General features: G+C 41.4%; 1 protein-coding gene across 4 annotated transcripts; it reads left to right on the top strand.

The window, feature by feature from the left end:
• CFAP418 (cilia and flagella associated protein 418) lies at positions 1-25,576 on the top strand. 4 transcript variants are annotated; one of them, XM_081111494.1, is made up of 7 exons: positions 11-256; positions 2,840-2,927; positions 5,920-5,984; positions 6,524-6,589; positions 13,286-13,381; positions 17,312-17,447; positions 23,704-25,576. In XM_081111494.1, the coding sequence occupies exons 1-7, from the start codon at positions 102-104 to the stop codon at positions 23,896-23,898; spliced, it is 801 nt and encodes a 266-aa protein (XP_080967620.1). In that variant the 5' UTR covers positions 11-101; the 3' UTR covers positions 23,899-25,576. The 4 variants fall into 4 exon arrangements, with proteins under 4 accessions (XP_080967623.1, XP_080967620.1, XP_080967622.1 ...); XM_081111496.1 differs by having other exon boundaries at positions 17,312-17,454; positions 23,704-24,843; XM_081111497.1 differs by lacking the exon at positions 23,704-25,576 and having other exon boundaries at positions 1-256; positions 17,312-19,079.
• The last annotated feature ends 1,960 nt before the right edge of the window (positions 25,577-27,536 follow it).

Here is a 27,536-nt window from a genome sequence, read left to right as displayed (position 1 = left end):
GGGGCGCCGGGGCGGGCGCGCGCGGCGCGTTCTCGCGTTGCCCCTGGAAACCGCTGGGCTGATGCCCCGAGGTGAGCGGGGAGAGGCCGTTGCCTTTCAAGATGGCGAAGGACCTGGACGAGCTCTTGGATGAGGTTGAGTCCAAGTTTTGCAGACCAGACCCGCTGAGACTGGGCGTGGCGGAGCGACCCAAAGGCTGCGGCGGCGGCATCCTCGGCAGCGACCGGAGCCGAGCCGAGGCGAACGAAAAGCTCAGGTTACCGGGCGGGAGGGGAGGGGAGGGGGGGGCTCTTCTGGGGAAGCCGGCTCCCAGCCCCGAGGCCTCCCTGCCAGCTCTTCTCCCGGTTCGCGCCACGGTTCCCGGTGCCCACCCCTGGGGCCGCGCACTCCCCAGCTCCGGGTGCGGGGGTCTCGGGCACCTCTTCCCGGCCTGACTCCGCCCCCGGCGCGGCGCGGAGGGCGGGCCCCGCCTCTGCAGCCCGCGCCTCCCCCAGACCGAGCCCGGGGTCCTCACGGAGGCGGGGAGAGGGGGGGCCGCTCGGGGCCCTGGATGACCCCCGTGAGGCGCCCGCAGAGAACCTCCGCCTGTTGCCTCTGACCCCGTTCCCCAAGCAGAGTAACCCTTGCAACAATGGTTGCCCAAAAAAATCATTCCGTTCTGTTGTCTTCGGCTGATTTTTGTTTTTCTTTGGCTCGGAGGATTTGGGGAAAGATTTTAAGTCATTTGATCCGAAAAAAACGACCGTTGGAATTTGTCAGTCTTTTTCTTCTGTGTAATCACAAGAGGAGGACTTCCTTCTTCGTCTCATGTCCCCCTCAACCCCAAAAACAAAAAAACAAACGAACACAAATGTTGTGTCTGAATGAGATTGTCCTTCCGAGTGAGCCTCGGCAGCACCTCTCGCTAGAGCTCCTGCTGGCGGCGCTTGCGGAACCGCACAGCGTTGGAACCACCGAGAAAAGCACCCTTGTCCGCTAGGCTGCATCTGTGGTTCGGCTTTGCTGTGCGTGTGCGTGATTCCCACAAGTGTTTTGTTAGCGAATCTACCAGTCTTGCCTCTAATGACATACATTTGTTTACAAAACTTCACCCTCAGAAGATAAATACATTGAAAAGATTCTGAAACTCAGACACAAGTTCTAAAAAGCAGTTGAGTACTAAGCAGCATTCTTTAAAAAAAGTAAGTGTCGCGCCAACAAAATTGACCACTTTGAGTGGGCCAGCGTTCATTTGATTGGATGCTTATGCAGGCATCACTCATTCATTTGCACATTATCATGCACGTGCTGGAGATCCTTTTGTGCTCATTCCCGGCACCTCTACCATCCCAGTCCTACAGCAATATCACCTTGCGATTTCTTTTATTCTTTTTATTCGTTCCTGTAGGGAATGGGGAGAATTTATCAAAGAGCCATCCAAGTGTCTGTCTGTCTTAACTTAAACTATATAGGTAGGTAACATTGTTATTAACTTAATGAGGCTACTCCTAAGCTGGCCTTTGCTAAAAATGTCCTCAATCTGATTGAGGTACGTTCGCTGAGGTCGGCCCCTTCCAACTCTCCCATCCACACTCGTCTTGTATGCTTGTTTCATCTGTCTCCTTTCGTTCATTCTCTCTATATGTCCAAACCATCTCAACATACCTTTCTCAATCCTCGACACTACATCTTCTTTCACTCCACAACGTTCCCTAAAATTAACTTCATAAACTTTACTTAAAGTTTTAAGTCTTAGTTAAACTATAGGGACATTGAATAAAACTTGGTATCATACTTAATAACAATATTATTTACTGATAAAATTAAATTCCTTACAATTTACCTTACCATATCCATAAAATTAAACCATGACAATGATGACTGACAAACACTAATGTGAAAAATGGCCTTGCATCTCCTTGGGAAGTTTGGGTAAGTCAGGTTTGTATGTTGTTGCCCGCACATGGTATTTTGTGGAAGAGCCACACTCAAGGGGTCAAAGAGCCGCATGTGGCTCGCAAGCCGCAGTTTGCAGACCACTGTCTTAGGAGAACTAGGTGCAGAGTGGTAGGACGTCTGGCATCAGGCCACTTAACATGGAAAGGGCTGCTAGGGTGGGTGCTCTCCAAACACAGGTCCTTTTAGACGACTCCAGTCGAGCCGTAATGCTTCCAGCACCCCATCTCACCTTACTACACCACATTTTTCAGTAATACATTTATAAAAGCTGTAGCAAACCAGTACAGTTTTCATGTGTTCAAACTTTTCATTTGACAATGTAGTTGTAAGGGTTAATTATGCAACAGCAGCAAAGGCCCTAAACCTAATACCAAATACAATCCCTACTGGATACATAATGTCAAACATTAAAAAATCTTCCTGAGCCAACATTGATACTTAAAAGTTAGGAACTGATTTATATTATGAATTTATGAACAGGAGACTACCTGTCCCTTGTATAGTGAAGTAGTCTGTATCTTTTCCTTATGAGAGTTAAAATACTGACGTTGTCCTTTTAAATGATAGCTCTGCAAATAATAAAATAAATGACCATGAGACATCTGGATACCAGGAACAACTGCTCTTTAGATAAGTAGTCGATGTTTAAAAGTACATGCCCAGCTTTTTCTTGAATAAAATGTATAGCTTTAAATGTCTTATATTAAGTATGTAAACTTGTAACTGACAACTTACATTTTTGTCAACAAACTTAGGTTGTGTCCACAGCAGGAAAAAAATTAATGTCACATTTATCCTTCTGTTATCAACTCTAATAATAGACTTTATTTAAATAAAACTCTTCTGTTACTGGCTGACTTTATGTGCTCTTAAGCTTCAGCTGTTTTGTTTTATTTTTCAGATCAACAGAAAGATTTAAAAAAGAAGATGATCTTGACAGTCTTATTAATGAAATATTTGAAGATCCAATCTTTGATAAAAAATCCTTTGTAAGTCAAGTGTTATAAATATGCAATAATTTTTTTCATTTTTAAGATGTTTAAAATAGTCTGAAAACTTACAGAATGCACAAGTATCTATAGTTCTTTGCATTCTGAGAAATACTATCATCTAAATAAATTATTCCACAGAGTTGTAGAAGAAATAAAATATTAGAAACTCTGTGTGTGTTTTGCTATTCATTTTCAGCAAGAATGCGAAATTAGAAAAGCTGCTATAACAAAAGTCAACTCATAGTTGAAGTTGGTTACCTGTATTTATTTATAGACTCTATAAGAACACTTTTCTGAAAGACCGAAAACAAACAGCTTTCATATAGGAATGCGCTTAGCATCTCAGATGCAATGCCATTGCTGTTATCCCATAACCCATGACTACATTGTTAATATTTTAAATAGTTACTAGTAAATGCTTGTGTATCTACATTAACTCTATGAAAAGCTTATAAAATAATATAACAGCCACCTATATACTGCTCATGCTGAACATATATTAATGTTTTGCCATATTTGCTTTGCTTTAATTTTTTAAATAAAAATTGTTAGTTTAAAAACTCCAAATCCTAGTTAATTGCCTTCCTACCCAGAGGTAACCACTAACATTTCTATCCATACTTGTATACTTTTATTACATAGGTATTAACTATAAGTCATTTTCATTGCTGAATAATACCTTGTTAAATAATTCTACCATAGTTTATCCACTTCCCTGGTAATGGACATTTAAATTATGCCCAGTTGTTGCTCTTACAAACAATGCCTCTTCAGATATCTTGGCACTCTTCTTTTACTCACATACAGGAGTTTCTCTAAGATGTGTAAACCTTGAAGAGGAATTGCTAGGCTATAAGGTGTGCTCATTTTCAATTTTTTTACCCATTGCCAAAGTGTTTTCCAAAGTGCTGTATCAGTTATATTCTTCTTACCAGTAGAGTATGAGCATTTATATACTTGAATTTTTACCATTTTGGTCATTATAAAATATATTTGTTAGATTTTAAATAAAGAGACCAAATGACAGTCTGAGTTACAAGGACCACCAAGAAAAATAAATCTAAAAAGATAACTATAATACCAAAGTCTTTTTAAGGGACTGAACACCACTAGGCAGTGCTGGTGTTAAGGATATGGACACGGGCTAGTTACATTTTTGTCAGCCAGACAAAGAATAAAATGGCTAGTATAGACCTTATCTGTATTTCTCTAAATTTAACATTTTCAATTAATCCGAGGTAATTAATAAGCTGGTGGCCTCACTGATTTACATGTCAGCCCAATAGCAATGGTGTTGAATACTCTGTGAACAAGAATGCTTCATAAATGCCAAATAGCTATGCTGATTTAATCAATAGTAGAAAAAATAAACTACATGATGTTCTTGTGATTCATTGATCACCTGAGCAATTAATTATTAAGTACTTACAGAGTGAATATCTGTATGTGAGACACCATTTCTTCAGTTCATGGCATTTCAAAAGCAGAAGGAAATATGTCTCTGGCTTGGCTTTAAGATACACAAATCTGAGCCCTGGCCAGTGTGCTCAAGCACCAAAATGTTGCAGGTTCAATCCCCCATCCCAGTTGGAGCACATGCTGGAGGCGACCAATCAATGTGTCTCTCTAACATCAATGATTCTTTCTCCCTCTCCCTCCCTCCCTCCCTCCCTCCCTCCCTCCCTCCCTCCCTTCCACTCTCTCTAAAAACCAATGGAAAAATTATCCTTGGATGAGGATTGACAAAAATAGATATACTAATTTGAAATAAAAGTAATTTTTACAATCATGAGGAAATAAACTTTTATGTACTTCTTCTGCATGCTCCTTTTTTAAGTTATATTCAGGTTTCCAGCCTGCAAGGGAGAAAGAAACCCAAATAAACTTCTGAAGGAGAGCAGGTCTATGTAAAACATTGAGTGGGTAAGGAAAAGAAGCGTCTGAATGGCCCATCCATGCCCACCTCGTCCTCAGAGGCCAGATCAAGCTCCTGGGAGTACTGCTCCTTCCCCCGCGGCTTGCCCATTCTGCTGCTCTCAGGCCCACACAAGAGCCCAGAAACAACAGTAAACATCACAGTTTGCCAGCTTCAGGTCATAAGCAGGAGCCTGGATGGTACATGAAACCTTTGGAAAAGCAGAAGGAGACTCATGCACGTTATTATTTTTGAGACGTGTGCCCCAAATTTTTCCAGTTCTGTTTAACATCAAATAGAAGAGTTAAAAGAAGTAGTAAAATAAAATATTTTTGCCTCCATTAAACTTCCTCACCTACTAGGTCAAATGAAGCCACGTTGCTGCATAGTTTAAATTGCCTTTTCTCCATCTCACTTCCTCTTCTTGACGGTGGGCTTAGTATGTGGGTTTATGTTGTTTGGTACTATACACCAGTTAACACTTAATAAATGCCTGCTAATGATGACGATATTATGTAACCATATAGGAACTACTGTATGGTTGTGACTAGGTAGGTCCGCATTCTCCTCAAATGCCTGTTGGTTGATACCTTTCCACTTGATCAAAATTAATATTCCTGAAGTTGCCCAGGAGTTTCGTTAGTTTATTTTTAGTTCAGGTGAGTACTATTCACAGCCTTTAAAAATGAGTTTGAGGTGTTTTTTTCCCCTCAATTGAATTTTTCCAGGATGAGGTTTTAAATAGAAGGCCCTTCATATTAAATCATTGAACTTCAGTATTAATTGAAGAATTATAAAGTGACTCTAAATCTTAGCATGCTAATAATGGCAGTATATCAATTTCCTAGACTAAAAGCAGAGTAATTTGCAAATTCCACAGGGAGGTCGACTTCCCTTTTGCCTTTAAGAAAAAGGTTTTGATCATTGTTTTTACTTTGGAAACTTTAAAATGATACAAGTTTTTTATTTTAAGTCATTTAAAAAATATTCTTGTTATAAAATGAAGAATATTAGTTTTCATGTTACAATTATCTAAGTTACTCTTGGCCTTTTATTGTTTTGTTTTCATAACAGAAATTAAAACCTAAATCTTCAGGTAACACATCTGTCAGTGCTCCCATTCAAGGCCGCGGTAAAAGGTAAGTTGAGATTGCTTTGGTAAGTTATACACACTAGTGAGCAAACACTATGAGCATAGTCTAGGCGATTTTATTACCTTAAACAACAGTGACATTGAACAACAAAGCACTGGTTGGCTTTCAGGAGAAAGACCAATAGCAATATCTTTCGTGTTCCTATGGTCTGTGACCCCTTAGTGGAAAGGAACTTGAATGAGAGATTATTGCTATTGTAAATAATTTTCTGCCATGTGAAAAAAAAGTGTGAACACTTTCTCAAAATTAATGTTCTGTTATATTTCGGTATTTACTTTGTCCCTCACATTATTTGGCAAACACATTTCTCTGTGACTCATTTTAACTCTTTGAGTGTTCCGACTATACAGGTTCTACCCAATAAAGCAGTGATCCCGGAATAAACACCTCTTCTTTAAAATGGTTGGCTTGCTCAGGAAAATATACAATTTCATTATAAGACTGTAGCGTTAACAAAGCCAAACTAACGTCTCCTATTTCTTTCCTGTAATTTTCCTCTTCTCCCGCTTGCTGAACACACCTAGCTGCAACCCCGTGTACCTCGGTGGAAGCGCTGCGCCGTGTGGCATTGGGACGACGCCTTCACAGAGGTGGGATGTCAGAAAATACTTCCTTCCTCGGTTTTCCAGTTTGATGCCCTGTTTTTAAAACACAGATATCTTGGCATCGATCTGTTTCATAGTCAGAAGTATATTTTCTTAGCCAGTCCAAGAGCGCTTTACTGAGATCTCAGTTATTTCTGGGTGGTCGCCGTTGAAAGCTGTGATGGGTTTCTGCTGCTCATGGTGGTGACGCCTTTCTCTGGGGCCCACGTGCAGGGCCTGGACCACGCGGTCCCCGCCTGGCTCCCACCCGACCGGGAGGGTGAGCGTCTGCCTCGCGTTTTCCTTCTGGGCAGAGGGAGCCGGTTGGTAAGACGAGCGAAGCAGCGCAACTTGCCCACACTGACTTGGCCAAACAGCCCCGTGAGAGGCCACACGCCGTGAGCCTCGTCTAGATGAGGAGAGGGACCCTACACAAAGAACTCCCAAAATGGGCGTTTAATTTTCACATGATGTGTAGTGTGAAGGGGAAGGACAGAAGACTATAAGCATAGATCATTGGCACCCCAGTTACCACGAAGGCTTAGAAAATTCTCCCCTAAGCAAGTAACACCGACTCAGCCTCTGATACGAAAAATGAGTAGAAGCGAAGCGAAGAGAGGGGACCGCTGGGGCCAGAGGGTATGCCATGTTCGAAGCTCCCTGCGCTGGGAAGCTGTGGGAGGAGCTGAGAGCCTCTGGGGAGCTGCAGCGCAGGGAGTGGGGGAAGAGCGGCTCCTGATGGGGCCGAGAGGTAGTCGAGGGACGTTTGGTTTGTTGGCGGCCCTGTAATCCTCTGAAGATTTTATAAAAAGTCAGTCATAGATGCAGTGAAAGCAAGTGGTGGGTGGGTGGGTGGTTGGTTGGTTTTTAGCAGATGGAGTCACCTAATCATATTTGTGTTTCTAAAGGAAGTTATTTTAGTTGCTGAATAGAAAATGGATTGGAAGGTGAGAGGCAAGACAGGAGAGGGCTAGTCAGCAGGCAGTATTTCACAGTGGTCCAGGAAAGAGATGATGATGGTAGCTGTGAGCTGAGCGGTGGCAGCGGCTGTAGGGGAAAGGTGTCACATTTGAGCTGTTTAGAATCTAGAATTGACAAAATTCAGTGAATTTAATGGCTAAGAGAGAACATTGTTAGGAATGACTCCCAAGTAATGTGCCTTGCCCAAGGTCACATAAAGTATTACAAAGCAAGACTCAAATGTGTAACTGAGTCCTGCTCCATTATGCTCTCTAGTAAACCAGTCTGTAGAAGGCCAGGTAATATATGTAAGAGCGGAGAACCGTGGCTGATGTTGCTACTGCAGCTGCTGTTCTTTTCCATCTGTCCAGATATCAAGAGTCCCTTGTCTACTGTGTAGATCTGACAGGATTTTACTGAAAACCACAGGGTTTGGGCAGAAGACTATATTGGGCTGTATTTGGAAAATCCCCACCATAAACATCTTCAAAATAATAAACATTCTATTGATTGGCTGGACAAAGGGACAAAACTGTTGATGACACCTTCATATTCAGTTGCCTCCACATTTTAGAAAAAGAAAAGTGACAATTTATCTTTCATTGGAATCATTACATTATTTTTTAAATATATTTTTATTGATTTCAGAGAGGAAGGGAGAGGGAGAAAGAGATAGAAACATCAGTGATGAAAGAGAATCATTGACGGGCTGCCTCCTACACACACACACACACACACACACACACACACACACACGCACGATCCAGCCTGCAACCCCAGCATGTGCCCTGACTGGGAATCGTGACCTCCTGGTTCATAGGTTGACGCTCCACCACTGAGCCACGCCGGTCAGGCCATTACTTTATTTTAGGTATGCTCTAGCTATACGTAGTTATGGAAGATAAATATTTTTAAGCCCTGAATATAAGCACTGATTTACACATCCAGGGAATAAGTGAAATTGAGTCTATTCTGCCTGTTTTTTTATGTCTTTTATTTGTTTGATTTCTGGTTAGAGTTCTGGTTTAGGAGTAATACTCAGTGATTTTAGAGTGTAAAGATTTGAGTTTTTACCCCATTGATGGGGAAGGGAGAAAGAGTAATAGCAGGAAGCATGGTGGCATTAATAAGGTACAGATAAGACTAAGGCGTTATTTTCAAGCCAAATCGAATTTTACTCCTAATTATTTTTTAAGCTATTGCAAGGCTGGAGTGTTGCACAGACTGGCACTAATTATGAGCTAACAGTGAATCGCAGCAGCGGAGTGATTTCTCAGCTGCAAGTGAGTTTTATTTTTCTCAAAGGACAGTGTTTGTAGGAAACTGTGGTAGTGTGAATAGATTTGAATAAACTACTAAATTTTAAATTAAATTAAAAAGCTGTATGTAACATTATGGTTGAGATTTTACACATACAAAACGTCAGGAAATTCAAAATTATAGTCCCCACAACAGCAATAATTCAGCCAAATTGCACATATGTATTAAAGCATTAAAGTTAACACTCTGTGCAATCATGTAATAAACTACATATGCATAAGAAAGCAAGTTATGGCAGCTTTGGGAACCATCATTTTGCATTTCCTGACTTTGTACGTTCAAAATCCAAGTTCAAATGTATACAAATATAATTGTGTTGAATTTCCATATGTACAAGTACAACTTCATAAATTGCTCACAGTTTAAAAGAAAATATGGACTTATGAAACTTGTGTAGATTTTAAATGTTTAGTTACTGTTATGATTAAACATAATTTTAGACAGAAAGCATTTATTCTCAAAGGAATCTTTAAGCCAAAAAAAAAATTGCAATTTTGAAGTTACTATATTTGAATTTTAAGGAAAATAAGTGAAAAATATTTGGGTTTTACTTTATTATATTTTAATTACAGAAGGATTATATCCTTATTGAAAAAATAAAAACAAACTTGAAAAATGTATAAAGAGAAGGATAGTAATCTCCTTTCCACCCTCCATTCCCATCATTCCTGAGACAGCCAGTGTGGGCTTGATAGTATATTACCGTTTACATTTTCTTCCATGTTCTTACCTTATAAATACCTGTTTAGGAATTTTTTGTTGTTGTTTTTATAAAAATAGGGTCATGCTATATATGTTACTGTGCACCTTGTTTTTGACATCTTTCTAGGTCAGTGAAAAATTAATTCCCTTTATCAGCTGCCTAATATTGCATAGTATAAATATACTGTACTAGTGGCCCAGTGCACAAAATTCGTGCACATTGAAAGGGAATTAATTAGAGGATATATTTTAATGTTGCTATTTGCCCTTTCTCTATAATAAAAGTGTGAGAGATAAAAGGAAATGAGTACAATGTATATGAAAATAATACATAATTTTATTAATAAATAAACAATAATAAAATGATATAACAAAAAACTCATGATGTAAAAACAACACTGGCGGGGCGACTGTTGCGGGAGATCCGGGCTGGCGGGGAGACTGCTGGCAGTCGCAGTCGCCCCAGATCTCCTGGCAGGAGTACCGGTTGGGGGCGTGACTGATGGCTGACGGGCAGCAGTCGTCCTGCCAGCCGCGGGAGATCCGGGCTGGAGGGCGACTGTTGCGGGAGATCCGGGCTGGTGGGGCGACTGCTGGTGGTCGCAGTCGCCCCGCCAGCCTGGATCTCCCGGCCAAAGGGCTGGTTGGGGGCGTGACTGATGACTGACGGGCAGCAGTCACCCCAGTAGGGCCGGATCTCCCACGGGAGATCCAGGCTGGCGAGGCGACTGCTGTGGGAGATCCGGTCTGACGGGGCGACTGTTGCGGGAGATCTGGGCTGGCAGGGAGACTGCTGGCGGTCGCAGTCGCCCCGCCAGCCCAGATCTCCCGGCGGGAGGGCCAGTTGGGGGCGTGACTGATGGCTGACTGGCAGCAGTCGCCCCACCAGTGCCGGATCTCCCGGTGGAAGGGCTGGTTGGGGCGTGACTGATGGCTGACGGGCAGCAGTCGCCCCGCCAGTCCGGATCTCCTGTTGGGAGGCGTGACTGATGGCTGACGGACAGCAATCGCCCCGCCAGCCCGGATCTCCCGGTGGAAGGGCTGGTTGGGGCGTGACTGATGGCTGACGGGCAGCAGTCGCCCCGCCAGTGCCGGATCTCCCACGGGAGATCCAGGCTGGTGAGGCGACTGCTGCGGGAGATCCGGTCTGGTGGGGTGACTGTTGCGGGAGATCCGGGCCGGTTGGGGGCGTGACAGCTGGCAGACCGCCAGGGTCACGCCCGCCAGCCCTGGGTCGGGTTGCACAGGGGTCGCCCGCCATCCAGGTCACAGATAGCAGGCCCGGATGGCGGCGGGGCAGGCAGAATGGCGCTGTCCCATCCTGCCTGCAGTATGCAAATTAGCCGCCATCTTTGTTGGCGGTTAACCGCCATCTTGGCTGGCAGTTAATTTGCATATCGCCCTGATTAGCCAATGGGAAGGGTAGCGGAGTGACACTAATTACCATGTTTCTCTTTTATTAGATAGGATGCTATTCATTTCTTTCCTTTTTAGGTAGGTGTCCAAGTGGTATCTTGTTTTTTGCCACTTCTACAATACAATAGTAGAAATTCTTGAGATATATGCTTATATTGGTGCTTTAATTTATATGCAATAGCTTCCCCAAAATGGAATTGCTAGTGCAACAGTGAGGGGTAATTTTAACTTTAAAATAACCCCATAGGTTAAAGCAGTTCACATACCCATCAGAAATATCTGAGGGTGCTAATTTTTGCTAACTTAAATTGGTTAAAAATTTATTTTGTTGTTGCTTTAAATTTTAATTATTTGTATATTGTACCTTTTAAACAAACAGGCACTGTTAGAAGCACTTTAACAATATTAACTCATTAGGTCCTCATTGTAATTCTAAAAGATGTATAAAAATTATTAGTATCCCCATTTTACATATAGGGAAACAGTTACAGAGAGAAGTTGAGTTACTTGACTGTAGTTGCACAGCTAGAAAATAGTAGAATCAGTAGTTGAACCTAGGCAATTTGTATTCAGAGTCTATGCTCTTAACTACCATTCTACAATACCTGTATTAGTGAGATTGAATATATTTTTTTAAATATATTTTATTGATTTTTTTACAGAGAGGAAGGGAGAGAGAGAGAGAGAGAGTTAGAAACATTGATGAGAGAGAAACATCGATCAGCCGCCTCCTGCACACCTCCTACTGGGGATGTGCCCACAACCAAGGTACATGCCCTTGACCAGAATCGAACCTGAGACCCTTCAGTCCACAGGCTAACGCTCTATCCACTGAGCTAAACCGGTTAGGGCTGAATATATTTTTAAGCTTTGTCTTTGTCATTTGTAAACACTCTGAACAGTATAAGTAAGTATTGAATCTTGTGCTGAAAATTTTTTCTTCCACTATTTTTCACTTTGTTTTTGTTTTGGGTTTGTTTGTGGGGTTTTTTTGGTGTTTTTTGTTTTTGTTTTTGTTTTTGTTTTTGAGAATTTCTATAAGAGTTTATTTGAGCCTAACTGATGACATTCCTGGGAAGCAAGATGTCAAATGCTCCTGTTCTTGGTATCTTAAAAACTCTTATTTCCTTTTAATTTTTAGGTGATCAGATGTATCTATATTGATTCTAGTTTTTAAATATTTCAAGCAATATTCTTTAAAGTAAGCCACAATTATTATACAAATCAAATTGTTTGCAGCAGCAACTCATAAATTTTGTCATATAATCATTTATTCCTAAAGTTACGTGTAGTATATGAGCTTTAAAAATTGCTTGGCATTTGAATTCCTCAGATATTCACTAAGCGTAATTCTAGCAGTTCTGTCCTCTTTCCTGCATCATCGTTTTGCTCTTCACTGCATCTTTGCTTTTTCCCCTCCTTTCTCTTAACCCCACTTCCATTTAAGTGGAATACATTAAGATACACCTTCTCAGAGAGGCCTTTGCAGGCCACTCCCTCCAGTACTCTCAATTTTATTTTTCCTGCTCTACTTACTATTTCATTTGAAGCATTTTTTATCTTCTAACATTGTGATGAGTACTGTTTATTTCTTTTCTCATTAGAATCTAAGCTCCATGAGGACAAAATCTTACTAGCATATAGCAGGCTTTCAGTAAATACAGGATGGAGCAAATTAGGTTTTCAATTGTTTATGTGAAAAGTAATACAATACTTAGTAAATAATAATATAAAAATAAACTGTTTCGTGTACTCACAACTGTAAACCTACTTTTGCCTATGGTTTGTTTGTTTTTTAATGAGTGGATGAATGCATTAATGCCAACCACTGGGGAAACAAACAAATAAGATACTGTCCCAGCACTTAAGTAGCTTAAGGGGGAGACATTCATTTCTACATAACGTGGCAAATTCTGTGATAAAGGCATTCTTGAAAATTTTATTAGGAAAGGAAGCAACTTAAAGAAGTTAAGTGAAGACTTCCCTCAGGCACAATTTGAAAACCATTGAACTAAAAGATTTACACATCTGTTTCCTTTCTTTTCTACCTGTACAATATATATGTGTGCATAAATGTGTCAGCATATAAGATCTTAGTAAAATAGGTATATGTAGAAATTAACCTGGAATTTTAGATATATAATTAGTCCTTTAGTATAAAAATTTACAATCAGTTTAATCTTTATTTTTTTGTTGTCTACTCGGTAGTTTGTAATATATGGTATATCCTATGAATAAATCACCGTATTTTTATATTTAAACATACCAATAATCTTTAATGTACAGTTCTTTTTCTCTGAACAGATCATGTGACCATCTGCGTTGTACAGCATGTGATTTCTGGGTTGTAAGCTATGATGACTATATGTGGGACAAATCGTGCGATTATCTGTTTTTCAGGTAAGCTTCTAAAGAATTTCACTGTGAAAATGCACCAAGTATAACTTTCTATTTCTATTTTGCTGTAATGTCTCTTGTGGACTTGGCCAGATTGTGTGGCCTCTACCTCTTCAACATTCCTCTCACCCATCTCCTTTTTTTCCATCTGTCTACTGTTAGCCTAGGTAAGACATCTTGCTTCTGAACAAGAATCTAGATATTGCCTTCTTGCCCAGCTGGTGTCGCTCAGTGGTTGAACCAGGAGGTCACGGTTCGATTCCTGGTCAGGAGGGGAATTTGATATGCCCAGGTTGCAGGCTTGATCCCCAAGAAACAGCCAATCAATGATTCTCTCTCATCATTGATATTTCTGTCTCTCTCACGCTCTCCCTTCCTCTCTGAAATCAATAAAAATAGATATATTTTAAAAGAATATAGATATAGCCTTCTCACTCACTCTTCTGCCTACAGTATCTTCTTTCAGACCACCTTTTCCTTGCTGAGAATTAAGGCATAACTAACAGTGTGCCATTCTCCTACCAGAACCCTTCTGCTTACAGAATCCTGTCCAAATTCCTTAGTATGGCACCCAAGGCCTCCAGGATCTAGCCCCTATCCATCACCCAGCTTTGTCTTTCCACTGTACACTTTCCTCCTTCACAAGATTTTAGCTACATCAAATTCCTCAATACTCCCATTCCCCATTACTTTGTGCAAGCTCTCCACCTCCTGGGACACCATCCCATTTTATCTAAATGTTAGGTTGATACATGTCTGCCTCCCTTCTTGCGGTCAGGATAGGCTTACTCATATTTTTTCAATTTATACATTTTCATACATTACTGACTACCTAATGTTTTTAAGATGTTATAAGTGATAAAAACAAACTATGCATTCACTTTAAATAAAAATTTAGAGTTAAAAATTAATAGTGCAGCCCTAACCGGTTTGGCTCAGTGGATAGAGTGTCAGCCTGCGGACTCAAGGGTCCCAGGTTCGATTCAGGTCAAGGGCATGTACCTTGTTTGCGGGCACATCCCCAATAGGGCATGTGCAGGAGGCAGCTGGTCAATGTTTCTCTCTCATCGATGTTTCTAGCTCTCTATCCCTCTCCCTTCCTCTCTGTAAAAAAATCAATAAAATATATTTTAAAAAATTAATAGTGCACATATCATTCATTAGTGTCTTCCCTGACCTATGCCTAGACAAAGACTGTCTATTGGCATACAAGTAATCATAATACATTGTAGCACTCTCCAGTAGCAGAAAGAAAAGGGGGAGTTTTCCAGACCTCTTCCCACATCCATTCTCATGTTAATCTCTAGGAGTCTCCTCTAATGTAATAGTTTTCAAATTTTTTTCAAGAACTGCTTTAAAAATCTTATGAAAATTTTGAATCTTCTCCACATATACACAGAAGTAAATTGAAATGTACAAATATACAGAAAAAATATAATTTAAGGGGTTTCACAGTCCTCAATCCAAATAAAGCCTAGTGACCTCCCCAAATCCGAGGTCAGGTTAGCCCGCCTGTAATCCCATTATTGGAAAAGTTAACTTTTCATTTCAGGTCTGTTTTGCCTTTTCTGACTTTTCTAACTCCTCTGCTAGATACTACTTCTGGTTCATCTAAAGAGTGACTAGTAATTCCCACATGTCACCAAGATGCACCAGTAATTTTTACAGAATAATAGAATGCATGTAACATCACAACGGAGCACAGGCAGTAAGTGAGCGTTTTGGTGATTTAGTTGGTACTTGAGGAACTTGCAGTGTCTCAGTTAAGAACTCTAGATCTGTGGCAGCCTGGCTTTGTTTGGTTGCTTGTTTGTTTTGTTCATGAGAAAGAGAAGTTTTATTTTTACACAGGGTCAGGCACAGGCACTGCCAATCATTGTCAGATGCAGGGTGAGGGAGTGTGAGGTTTGGGGCATTAAAGCGGAAGACCGTCTGGAGAGAGCTCAGAACCCTCCCGGGGAACATCCCAGCTCAAACCAGGAAAGCGAGCGCGGGGTGTCTGGGAAAGGCTACATCCAGCGGGGCTTTTTGTTGGCTCTTTTGGATTCTGTTTTCTCTGACATCATTTGTCTCAGCATCAGAGTCCAGGTCAGCGGCAGCCCCCAGAACTGTGGCCACAGCCAGAGCCCCCAGACTGCTAACAATTACCTTTGTCACAGGAGTCAGCTCTGGCGCTCCTAAAACCCCTAACTAAGGATTCGGTCACTTCCTGGCCTGTGGGGCTCAGTTGCTTGGAGCATCGTCCTGTGCACCAAAAGGCCTCGGTTCGATTTTTGGTCAGGGAGCATACTCAGGTTGCAGGTTCAATCCCCAATCAGGTTGGTACAGTAGGCAACCAATTGATGTCTCTCTCTCACATCAATGTTTCCCTCTCTGTCTCCCTCCCTCCCTCTCTTTTCCTCTCTCTCTAAAAATCAACTTTAAAAAACATTTTTTTTAAAAATTCAATCAGGTATCAGATGTTAAATGTGTCAAAATATATTGCAGATTGAATAAAAAACATTTTTCTTCACTTAACTTTTTAGTATTCATTAAACACATGGTTTTGTGGATTTTTTTTTCTTTCTGACAAAACTTAGATGATTCATTTCTTCCCCTGGCTCACTATAACCTTCGCTAAGACTTAGCTGGTCAAAGTCTCAGTTTCTTGAATCAGACAGTTGACCTGGAAAATCTCTCCGATTTTGTGAGGTTCTAACCTTCAAAATTGTGCCTGGATTTTGCACAGTACAGGACTGAGTGTGGTGTCCACTGGCCACCAGAGGGCACTTTGTAGCCTGCCTTCTGCAGTGACCTAAAAAGATGGGACTATATCTCTTTTTTTAAATATTTATGTTGTGTTTCATCATTTTACTTTGCTTTTATCATTCTATTTTGAAAGTTTATATTTTTCTTCTGCCATGGAATAGTTAGATAAATTCAGTACGTGGATTATCTTGAAAATCATAATTGACTTTCAATTAATTAAACATAAATTAACTTCTTTAGTCTTTTTTTATAATTACATCAATCAGATGGTTATCATTTTCATGATGGTCCTGCCAATTGATTTAATTATTTTAACATTGTCACTTAATGTAGGTTAGGTATTATTTTATTGCTGACACTATAAGTAAATAACATATCATTAAAAAACGAAAGATATGTCAGTTCAACACATGGAATTAACAGGCACTTTTTCTCTAGTAATGAAAAATTTCTATACTTAACCCATCAGAAGAGCATAATTTTTATGCCTCTCATATCCCCTCCATTTGTCATATTGCCGGCCTTTCTCTCTCCCCGCCCACCTTCCTCTCTCTCTAAAAACCAATTTTAAAAAGATATCCTCGGGTGAGGATTAAATAAACAAATAATACAGCCTTTTCACATTCAGACAAATATATCCATGAGAGCCGTCTCTACTCATCATCATATTTAAGTAAAGGCACATAGCAGTAGCATGCCCTTTGGGAAAAGACAATAAATTTCATTTAATGACTACAGATTTTCGAAGACAAATAGACTTCAGAAGACAAATAGACTTTAGCATTTGGTGTAGTAAGTATCTGAGGTAGGAGATGAACCACCACCCTTTTCACTCTGTTCTCACTTGATCTGAGCCAGGAGTCAGAGAAGCGGTGCACCGTATTATCATACCATGTCATCTCTGATAAAGCAAATCGTAATTTTTCAGCTTTTATTAGGTCATTATGTTCTAATTAGCCTTAATAAACAGGCCTAGAGAAATGCCATGGAAAAGTGCTAGTTACTGAGGAAATGCCATCAGAAGGAACACAGAAGCATATCCGCTATTATCTGTGTGAAGGGAACCAAGGTTTGTTGAATGTTCAGATGTTAACAAAGATGGGAAAATAAAGCAACTAGAATTTGTTTTAAGTCATTACGCACTGGAAAAGCCACTGTTCTAAAACATTCATGTTTTACTAATAGGAACAACATGCCAGAATTCCACAAATTAAAAACAAAGTTGGTAAAGAAGAAAGGAGCACGGGCGTACGCCTGTCAGTGTAGCTGGAGAACTATTGTCGAACTGACTGACCTGCAGACGGACCATCAGCTGCGTTGGGTTTGTGGTAAACACTAAGAATGCAGACTTTTGCCCTGGCTGGGTGGCTCAGTTGATTGGAGCATCATCCCATAACCCAAAAGGTTGCAAATTTGATTCCCAGTCAGGGCACTTAGGATGTAGGTTGGGTTCGATCCCCGTCCGGGTGCGTACAGGAGGCATCCAATCAGTGTTTCTCCTCTCAATTGATGTCTCCTTTCTCTCTCTCTCCCTGCCCACCTTCCTCTCTCTCTAAAAACCAATTTAAAAAAGATATCCTCGGGTGAGAATTAAATAAATAATATAGCCTTATCACATTCAGACAAATATATCCATGAGAACAGTCTCTATTAATCATCATAATATTTAAGTAAAGGTACATAGCAGTAGCATGCCCTTTGGGAAAAGACAATAAATTTCATTTAATGACTGTACAAATTTTCAAAGACAAATAGACTTCAGAAGATAATGTGCTTTATTTAACGTTTTGGAATTACTCCTTTATGATATACTGGACATTTCATTTTGTAAGCAAAGTAACAAGTTATTCAAATTCTTTGCCAGCCTCTCTTCTACTTAACGCAAGTTTAATTAAGCAGTTTTATACCAACCTATAGCCATTTATTAGCAACTGCAGCATTACTGACGCTAATACACTTAGCATAAATATTCCTCATTCACCGCATTGAAATGGGGTAAAGCCGGCCAGTGCAGAGAGTCACTGAGGGGTATAAGCATCCCCTCGTCCAGTCAGAGCTGTTGCTGCAAAGGATCAGAGTTGATGTGGCAGAAAGCTTGTCAGCACTGACTGATTGGAGGGTTTCCAGGAGTGTAGGTATATTGTAAATGAATACACTACCTACAGCTGATCTGACCTCACCAACTCAAAGTGATATTATGAACAGTAATGATAAGCATGCTTTTTAGGTTTTAGCTTCTTTCTCCTCCTTTTGTTTGTATATATATATTAAAAGTTACTTGGCTTTTTATTTTCACAAATACCCATTTATATGTTTTTTAAAAGTTTGATGCACCTAAAATCCCAAGGAAAGATCCAAATATGGACAGGTCATTGTTGGTTTTTTCATTACTTTCTAGCTTTTCATTCCTAAAACTATAATTAAGTAAAACACACAGCAAGTAAGATATTTTCTCAGGCAGCCTGTTGATTTTTCTGGTGGGATCAGAGTGACATACTATTTATTAGATGAGTATGAAAAGGGAGATAGAGCATAGCCTATTGATATTAGTGAGACTTGGAGAACCGACAATAGCAGCACATCTAGGAAATCAGTTACCTCAAAATTACCAGCTCCCAGCCGAGAGCTCTCTAATCTGCCAAAACCTCTTTACTGCATGTGTCTAATATATAGTTCAATTGTTGACACAAGGCATGCTGAACAAGAGTAATTGAAGCAAAGTTATGATCTTCTTAGTCTTGTGCTTAATCCAGCCACCCTACTTCAGCAAAGAAGAAAAGCCTTCTGGTCATTAAAAGCCTTCTCCTAGCCATGACATATTTGCACATGTGTAAAACTCAGTAAGTCTAGTATTGCAACCAATCAAATCTCCTGTTGGCAGAAACTCACATTTTTGTATTATGAATATGTTTATAAATCTTATCTTTCAATAAAAATGTTTTACTCTCTGAAACTTTATATCACTGTAATGTATCCAGAAACAGAGGGATTTGGATTGAAGTCACCTATTTCAAAAAAAAAAAACAGCACAGCAGTAAGATTCACACATTCAGAACCCCATGGAATTGGGCACATCTACACTAATAAAAGACACACATGCAAATTGACTGTACCTTCGCTATGCCTTAAGCCATGCCCACCAGCCAGTCAGAGTGACTATATGCAAATTAACCCAACCAAGATGGCAGCTGGCAGGCACTGAGCTGGAGCAAGCAGGAGGCTTGGTTGCCCCAATGATGGAGGAAGCCAAGCTTCCCAGCCAGCTCTGAGCTCTACTCAAAGCAACAAAGTTTCAATTATAGAAGGTAAATAAACCCCAGATACCTGTTTTCAGCCGGCCGTGGCCACGGAGCTGTAGCGAGCAGGAGGCCCATCCTGGCCGGCTCTGAGCTCCACTCCAGGCTACAAAGTTTCAATTATAGAAGGTAAATAAATCCCAGAATAAAAAAAAAAGAAAGAAAAAAAGGAGAGGCTGGGAGCATCCATCGCCAGGGAGGCTTGGCCAGCCTGAAAACGACCCTCAGCCCCTCACCCAAACTGGCCAGGCACCCCAGTGGGGACCCCCCACCCTAAAGGGGGTGTGGCCAGCCTGAAAACAGCCATCAGCCCCCCTCACCCAGGCTGGCCAAACCTCTATGGGGTGAGGGTCCCCGCTGAGGGGGGCTTGACCAGCCTGCAAACAGCCATCAGCCCCTCACCCAGGCTGGCCAGGCACTCTCGTGAGGACTCCCACCCTGAAGGGGTGTGACCAGCCTGCAACACCCATCAGCCCCTCACCCAGGCTGGCCAGGCACCCCAACGGGACCCCCACCCTGATCCGGGACACCCTTCAGGGCAAACCAGCCGGCCCCCACCCATGCACCAGGCCTCTATCCTATATAATAAAAGGGTGATATGCAAATTGACCCTAACAGCAGAACAACTGGGAATGACTGGTCACTATGACACACACCAACCACCAGGGGCCAGATGCTCAATGCAGGATCTTCCCCCTGGTGGTCAGTGCACTCCCACAGGGGGAGCTCTGCCCAGTCACAAGCAAGGCTGACAGCTGCCAGTACAGCGGTGGTGGTGGGAGCCTCTCCCGCCTCCTTAGCAGCACTAAGGATGTCCGACTGCAGCTTAGGCCTGCTCCCCGCTGGCAAATGGACATCCCCCGAGGGCTCCCGGGCTGCCAGAGGGATGTCTGACTGCTATCTTAGGCCCAATCCCCCAGGAAGCGGGCCTAAGCCAGAAGGTGGTCATCCCCCAAGGTGCCCCAGACTGCGAGAGGGCACAGGCCGGGCTGAGGGACCCCCCCCCCCCCTGTGCACAAATTTTTGTGCACCAGGCCTCTAGTTAGTCATAATGGTGATGTTTGCTTTGTATGCAAATGAACAAATTTACTAAATTATTAATTTAAAAATATACTTTTATTTCATCATAACTATCCTATAACTTGGATATATTACCCATGTTTGGCATTTTATTTGTTTATTTATTTATTCCTCACTCGAGGACATGCTTAGAGAAGGAGAAACATTGATGTGAGAGAGAAACATTGATCTGTTGCCTTCCATATGTGCCCCAACTGAGGATCCAACCCACAGTGCAGGTTTGTGTCTGACCAGGAATTGAACCGGCAACCTTTTGGTGCACAGGACAACCAACTGGGCCACTCTGGCCGGGCTGTCTGGCATTTTATAACAGTAATTGTAAATAATTCCCCATTGTCAGAAACATATATATGACTTTATGTTTAGTTTGCAATTTACTTTATAAGCTTTTTAATATTATACATTTTAATCTAAGATACAGAAAGAATGTTATTTTATATACAAAGGGATAAATTATTACCAGTTATAATTCAATCCAAAATGCAATTACTTTAGTATCAATGTAAACAAAAAGCATAGTTTCTGGTGAACTATAATTTTAAAATGCAAAATCTGTAAAATATATGAGATATTTTGCCCATTTGTTTTCAATGTTTATAATAATTTTCTACCTTTAGCAAGTACTTATTTTTTGTCCAGCCAGGTGGCTACTTTATTTGAACTATATTATACTCTCTGGTCCCTATCCTACCAAAAAATGAATAAATAATAAATAGCTTTATTCTGTATTTAGTAACATTTTTATTGTTTAGTAAAACATTCATATTGGGATTAATTTGAAATAATTTTGATAATTTTTTAAAAAATGTATTGGGGAGGAGAAGCATACCATAAGAGAGAGAGAGAGAGAGAGAGAGAGAGAGAGAGAGAGAGAGAGAACGGGTGTGTGTGTGTGTGTGTGTTGGTGTATGTGCAAACATGTATAACAAAATGTGGGTATTTAAAGGAGCCAGGTCCAAGTGCTGGAAGAGCAAGCCATGTTGAAATGGTGGTGTAGCATCCTTCTTTTCTTGAGTGAAAGAAGATGTCATCAGACTATGATTTTGAATTGCTTTTCCTCCTTCATTTACTGATCTGATATTTAAAAATAAGAACTAAAAGGTCTTTGTATCCAATCAGTACTCTGATGAAACTTAGCAGTCACTTTCAAATGTTGATTTTCCTCAGTTGTTATGTTTTAACAAAACCTCTATCAGCTAACATACTACCCCTATTAATCAGCTTAACCTATTATTATTTAGAATCGTTCTTGAGCTGGTGTGCCTAGGTGGTTAGAGCACCGGCCCGCCGGCTCACCAAAGGATTGCAGGTTCAATTCCCAGTCAAGGGCATGTACCTGGGTTGCAGATTCAATCCCCTAGATCCGTGGTCAGCAATCTGCGGCTTGCGAGCCACATGTGGCTCTTTGGCCCCTTGAGTGTGGCTCTTCCAAAGCCTTAGGAGTACCCTAATTAAGTTAATAGCAATGTACCTACCTATATAGTTTAAGTTTAAAAAATTTGGCTCTCAAAAGAAATTTAAATTGTACTGTTGATATTTGGCTCTGTTGACTAATGAGTTTGCTGACCACTGCCCTAGATGTATCTCTCTCACATTGATGTTTCTCTCTCTCTCCCTCCCTCCATCCCTCCCTTTCAGTCTCTCTAAAAATCAATGGGGAAAAAATATCCTCAAATGAGGATTACAAAAAAAATAAAATAGTTCTTGAAGGGAAGAAAATATTCAAACTATACAGTCTCTTTAGAGTTAACATATTTATTTGTGTACATGACACCATTTTGTGCCCTCTTTTCAAAGATTGCATGGGATATATAGATATACATGTGGCTGATAAATTTATTTTCAGACTTTCCCCAAATGCCTTGAGATAATGGGTGACAACATGAAGTGTTACAGAATCAGAGTTGAAAGTCACATCCCTTGGGAAGTTACTTAACTTTTTGGTTTCATTTGCCCAAACGAAATGGTGACAACTCTTTTGTAGCTTAAGTATTATGACAAGATGCTTATTTTTTTTCATTCCCTAAATATTCCTTATAAGAAAAGCGGCCATGCTACTGTGTTTATTTTATAACTAGTAAATGTGCATATGGCCGGCTTTACCTTTATTTAAAGGGAAGCTACAACTTTCAAAAACAACCAAAAACCCACTCACCCTAGTCTCTTCCTGTCTGGTTTAAACCTCACTGTTCACCATGAAGGCGTGCCGGGCCTGTCACAGTACCTTTTCAGCGTATCTGCCTCAGCTTCTCTCTTTCAGCCAAATCTATATCCTACCCACGGTCCCTTAGATATACCGTCTTGATATTTCTTCTCTTCCTTATCTTATCCTATTTAAGTTTGACTCACTTTTCAAAGCCTATATCTTGTACACCAATGGTTCTCACCAATGGAGTCCCCAGGAGTCTGGGGGGGGGGGGGGGCGGTGGCATACGGTCAAACCTATTTTAGTAACGTTAAGATATTAAAGCTGCTGGCACCTTACGTAGCATGATCCGAAGCAGTGGCACTATGCACTTGCAGGAGAAAAAGCCAACTTCACTTAAAAATGTCCTTGATAAAGGCAGTAAAAACTAAATTTTATCAATCTCAGCCTTCAAGAACATATCTTTTTAATATTCTGTTATGACTATGGGGAGCACACAAAAAGAACTTGTGCAATTGAGTTGTATGCTGAACAACTCTTCATGGAATCCATTTTTGCTTGAAAGAAAACTGACAGATAAACTGTGGTTATTCAGAATATTGAATATTTGCCATACATTGTCTCAGAAATGAACTGAGTCACCTCCAGTTTTTGTTGGCAATGATAACATTCGAGTCCTCAAGAAAAAATTTGAATTTTAGGAAATTTTATTCACCAGTGACCATGACATCTTCCTCATACTTAAAGACTTTTCTGATAAGACTAGTGGTGATATGAACAAATAAAATCTTTGATACTATATCATGAAACATGACAATATTTGGAAGATCTGTATAATTCAGCAAACCAATATTACCAAGCCACCAATGCATGATATTACAAAACTGTGCATTTAAAGTGCAAGATAGACCAATGGCTTTTAATGTAGCAAATACTAAAAGTTCATTGATATGATTTCAGTTTCCTCATTGCACTTAACTTTTAAGAAACTAGCACTTAGAAAGTTTTGATGTAGTCATGCAGAATAGTCACGTGAGGCCCAATTTTCTTCTTAGGCTTCACCCAAAACAACGTCTCAAGAGAGTGAGTGCAGCAGCAGATGTGCGAGTCCAGCTATCGTCTATCAAGCCAGAGATTCAAGAGATTGGCAGAAATGTGAAACAAATGTCACTCTTCTCACTACATTTGTTTTGGGAAATACAGATATTTTCACAAAAATTCAACAACACATCGTGGGTTTATTTTTTTAATTAATAGTATTTAATGTTCTTAGTTTTAATTTCTAATACAATAAATCTCCTATGCAATAAAAGGCTAATATGCAAATTGTCCCCTCGACCGGGAGTTTGACCAGCGGGCGGGGCCAGCCAGCCAACCACCCACAGCCCCTCCCCCGGGCCGACCCCGCCCCTGATCAGCCCACCCCAATCGGGGCGGGCCGGCTAGACCCCACCCGTGCACAAATTCGTGCACCGGGCCTCTAGTCAATAGATAAAACTACCAAAAAAACACAAGCTAGTTGGGGTTCATAATAATTTTTAAGAGTGAAAAAGGGGCCTGAGACCAAAAGGGTTGAGAACTGTTGTACACTATCCAGACTACCCTCCCCACAACCTACCCCAGCCAGACGGTGTAATTTCTCCTCCTCCCATTTGCTTTTGAATTTTCTATTTCTTACATAGTACCTTGTATTATAATTATTTGTGTGCTTATTTTATTCTCCTTGGAGATTAGATGTCAGACTCTACCGTCTGGGACAGTTCTGCCGCTGACTTCCTGGATCATTGTGAGTAAGCAACTGTGTCTTCAGGCTGATCTACAAAATGAGAGTTGGATTTAATGACATAACTTTTCTTCTAGCTTGCAATGGTATGAATACTGTTCCTTTTAAAATACTTTATAGGCCCAGTGTTACACTAGCCATACATTGGGACAAGGCGAGATACATGTGGGGAAGAGCTCAGATTCTGGGGTCAAAGAGATGTGAGTTTCAACAGGATAGGACCTAGGCCGGTGTGGCTCAGTGATTGAGGATCGACCTATGCACCAGGAGGTCATGGATCGAATCCCAGTCGTGGCACATGTCAGGGTTGCAGGCTCCATCCCTAGTCGGGGGAGGGGGTATGCAGGGGGCAGCCGATTGATGATGTTCCTCTCGTCAATGTTTCTATCTCTATCCCTCTCCCTCTCTCTCTAAAAAAATTAAAATGCATACCTTAAGGACAACTTTCTGCCATGATTCTAGATAGGTCTTCCCTTTCAGCTTTCTTCCTATTTTGATGTAAACATCTTTAGAGCCTCCACGCCTCGTCTTATCCACTTAAAGGGAGCTGCAAAGCACGGTGCATTTCACGTACGTACAGCGCCCACCTGCGCTGTGCTGGCTTGTGGCAACAGGGCCCAAGGCACTCGTCAGCAGACAGGAGAAGTCACGATTTCCTAGGGAGTTGCAGTTGTCGGTCTTTTATGGTAAGTGGCTTTGATTCTGGTCAGTACCAAACATCAAAATACAGACATCTGCAGGCCGAGCTAGTACATTTAGGCTATTTCACAACCTAGTGAAACTCAACACTGGACATTCCCCATTTGCTCATCATTGATTATAACATCGCCAGAATGGAAACCGCCAGCACGTGTGTCAATACTTGTGCTAGAAACATACATTGCTTCCGGGCGGGAGAAAGGAAAGCTTAAACTTCCCCTTTTCTAGTCTACAATTCTTACTGCAATTTTGGGACAGCTGTTGAGTCATCAAGTCACACGTCTGAGCCCAACCTCGGCCATCACTGAGGCCTGGGGGGCCAGCCAAGGAAGGCTCTCCTGCAGGAGCCTTTACAGGGCTAAGCTAGTGACCGTGAAGAAAAACAAGATAAATTTGGCTCCAGGGACTTGGGACTTTATTTTTTTAAATTGTTTTATTGCTTAAAGTATTACAAAGAGTATTATATATGTCTCCTTTTTTTTTTCTCCCCTTGACCGTCCCCTAGCCTCCCATGCCCCCCAATGTTTTGTGTCCATTGGTTATGCTCGTATGCATGCATACAAGTCCTTCGGTTGATCTCTTACCCACCCCCCCCCCTCATTTATGGATAATTAAAACCATTATAAACTGATGAGCAAAAACAGATACAGAGGCAGAGCAGCATCAAACAGACTGTCAAACTACAGCGGGAAGGCCGGGGAGGGTTGGGGACTTGGGGACTTTAAAAGACTCAACATTCTGAGCCTACAGGTTTGGTGAGACTAATAAATTGAGAATCTAACCCATAGGGGGCAGGCGTGTACTGAGGACCCGATCCCCTTTCCTTCATGGGCTTTGGAAATCTTCTAAAACATCATCTGTTCTGTTTTTCATCAAAATCTGCCTGCTGTTTTTATCGGAATGAAAATAGAAATCGCCCCAGGTCGAAACCACCCTGTCTAAAGGGATAGGCCCCAGGCGCTAGATTGGTCTGACCCAGGAAATTTACTCAAAAGCACTTGTCATCTTCAGCTTGTGGAAGGAAATGGAAACGTGTTAACTGAATCGCCTCAAAAACCAAGCCTTTAAGCACTTCTAGGATTCAAAGTTAAAGAGGAGCAATGCGCTAATTCCTCACCTACAACAAAAGGTGGGGAATCAAGGTGACAGGCTCGGCAGAGGTGGCTGAGGAAGTTCCTGGCACCAATTATCTGGGTGTCGGGAGTCTTGGAAATTATCAAGTCCAGCCAGAAGCAGGTGGGTCCCAAGAAAGAGTATTTTTGATGCTTTGCCTGCCCTTTAGCCTAATTCTTCTTCCTCTCAACTTGTCCAGTGTGTGACCTGCACAGGCCAGATCTCTCCAGATTCTCCCCTGGGATTTTCGCCCCTCTTTTCATCTCCCCTTCTTCAACCAAAACAAATCATCTTGTTAAGCCTATCAGGGTGTCCCCCACTGAAAACAACTCCCCCACCAAAAAAAGAACTGATAAATAAGTGCCCTCCACCAGCTGTTAGAGCTGACAATAGCTCCTAGTGGTTCTGCGCTCTCATGGATCATCTTTTTTAACTAAATTTTTGAAAAGACAATACATTCATGGGGCTCAAAATTCAAACAATATAGAAATTCTCATTCCTAGGCCTGTATGCCTTCCATTGGGCCATTCGCATCCCAGTTCTGTGGAAGTGACCATTTTAGTTAGTTTTGGCGTCTCCTTTCAGAGTTACTTTATACTCATACAAGCAAGTACAGATTATATAATTACAGAGAATTCTCAGTTCTCAGTACTCTGTTAATCCTGCTACCAGTGGGACTTCAGACACTGAAAACCTCACTGAGCAACAGGCCTTCCCAGGGCCCCTTCGTCATGACTTGTAAGTGGCTGCCCTCTCGGAGTTGAAGTTCCCTGCTCCATAAACAATTGGTTCCAATGGGATTCCGTCACAAGGCCATCACCCAGGAAGAACCACAACCCGCTGCCTCAGTTCCAGGTCTCAAACGAAGAAGTCATGGTGTTGGAGAAGCTCTGAGGCCCTTCTTTTCATTGGTTGATTCACTTGAACATTCCTATGGGCCAGTCACGGAGCCAGACCCTGAGGACACAGATAAATTCCCTGCGTTCATGGCGAAAGGAAGACAACAGAAGCCAAGGCTGTCATTGAGAGTAATTCAATTGCAACTGACAGCAGATCCAACCCAAACAGGTGTATGTTTCAAAAGGGAATTGAAAGGTTCTCTAAGGGAAATGTGCAAGGATGGAGTTGGCTTTAGATACAGCTTGATTCAGCGCTTAAATGATGTCACTAGGAGCCATCTCTTGGTTCTGCTCACTCTGGGTTGGGTAAGTTTTCAGGCTCCTGTTAAAGAACAAAACCATGCCAATTTGAAGATCTAATTGGCTTTATGAAGTGACTCATGTGTTGGGCAGC

The sequence above is a fragment of the Myotis nattereri genome (genome assembly GCF_964212035.1).
Source record: "Myotis nattereri genome assembly, chromosome: 17".
NCBI lineage: Eukaryota > Metazoa > Chordata > Mammalia > Chiroptera > Vespertilionidae > Myotis > Myotis nattereri.
Note: the sequence above shows the minus strand (reverse complement) of the source record. Positions and strands in the feature narration are given on the sequence as shown.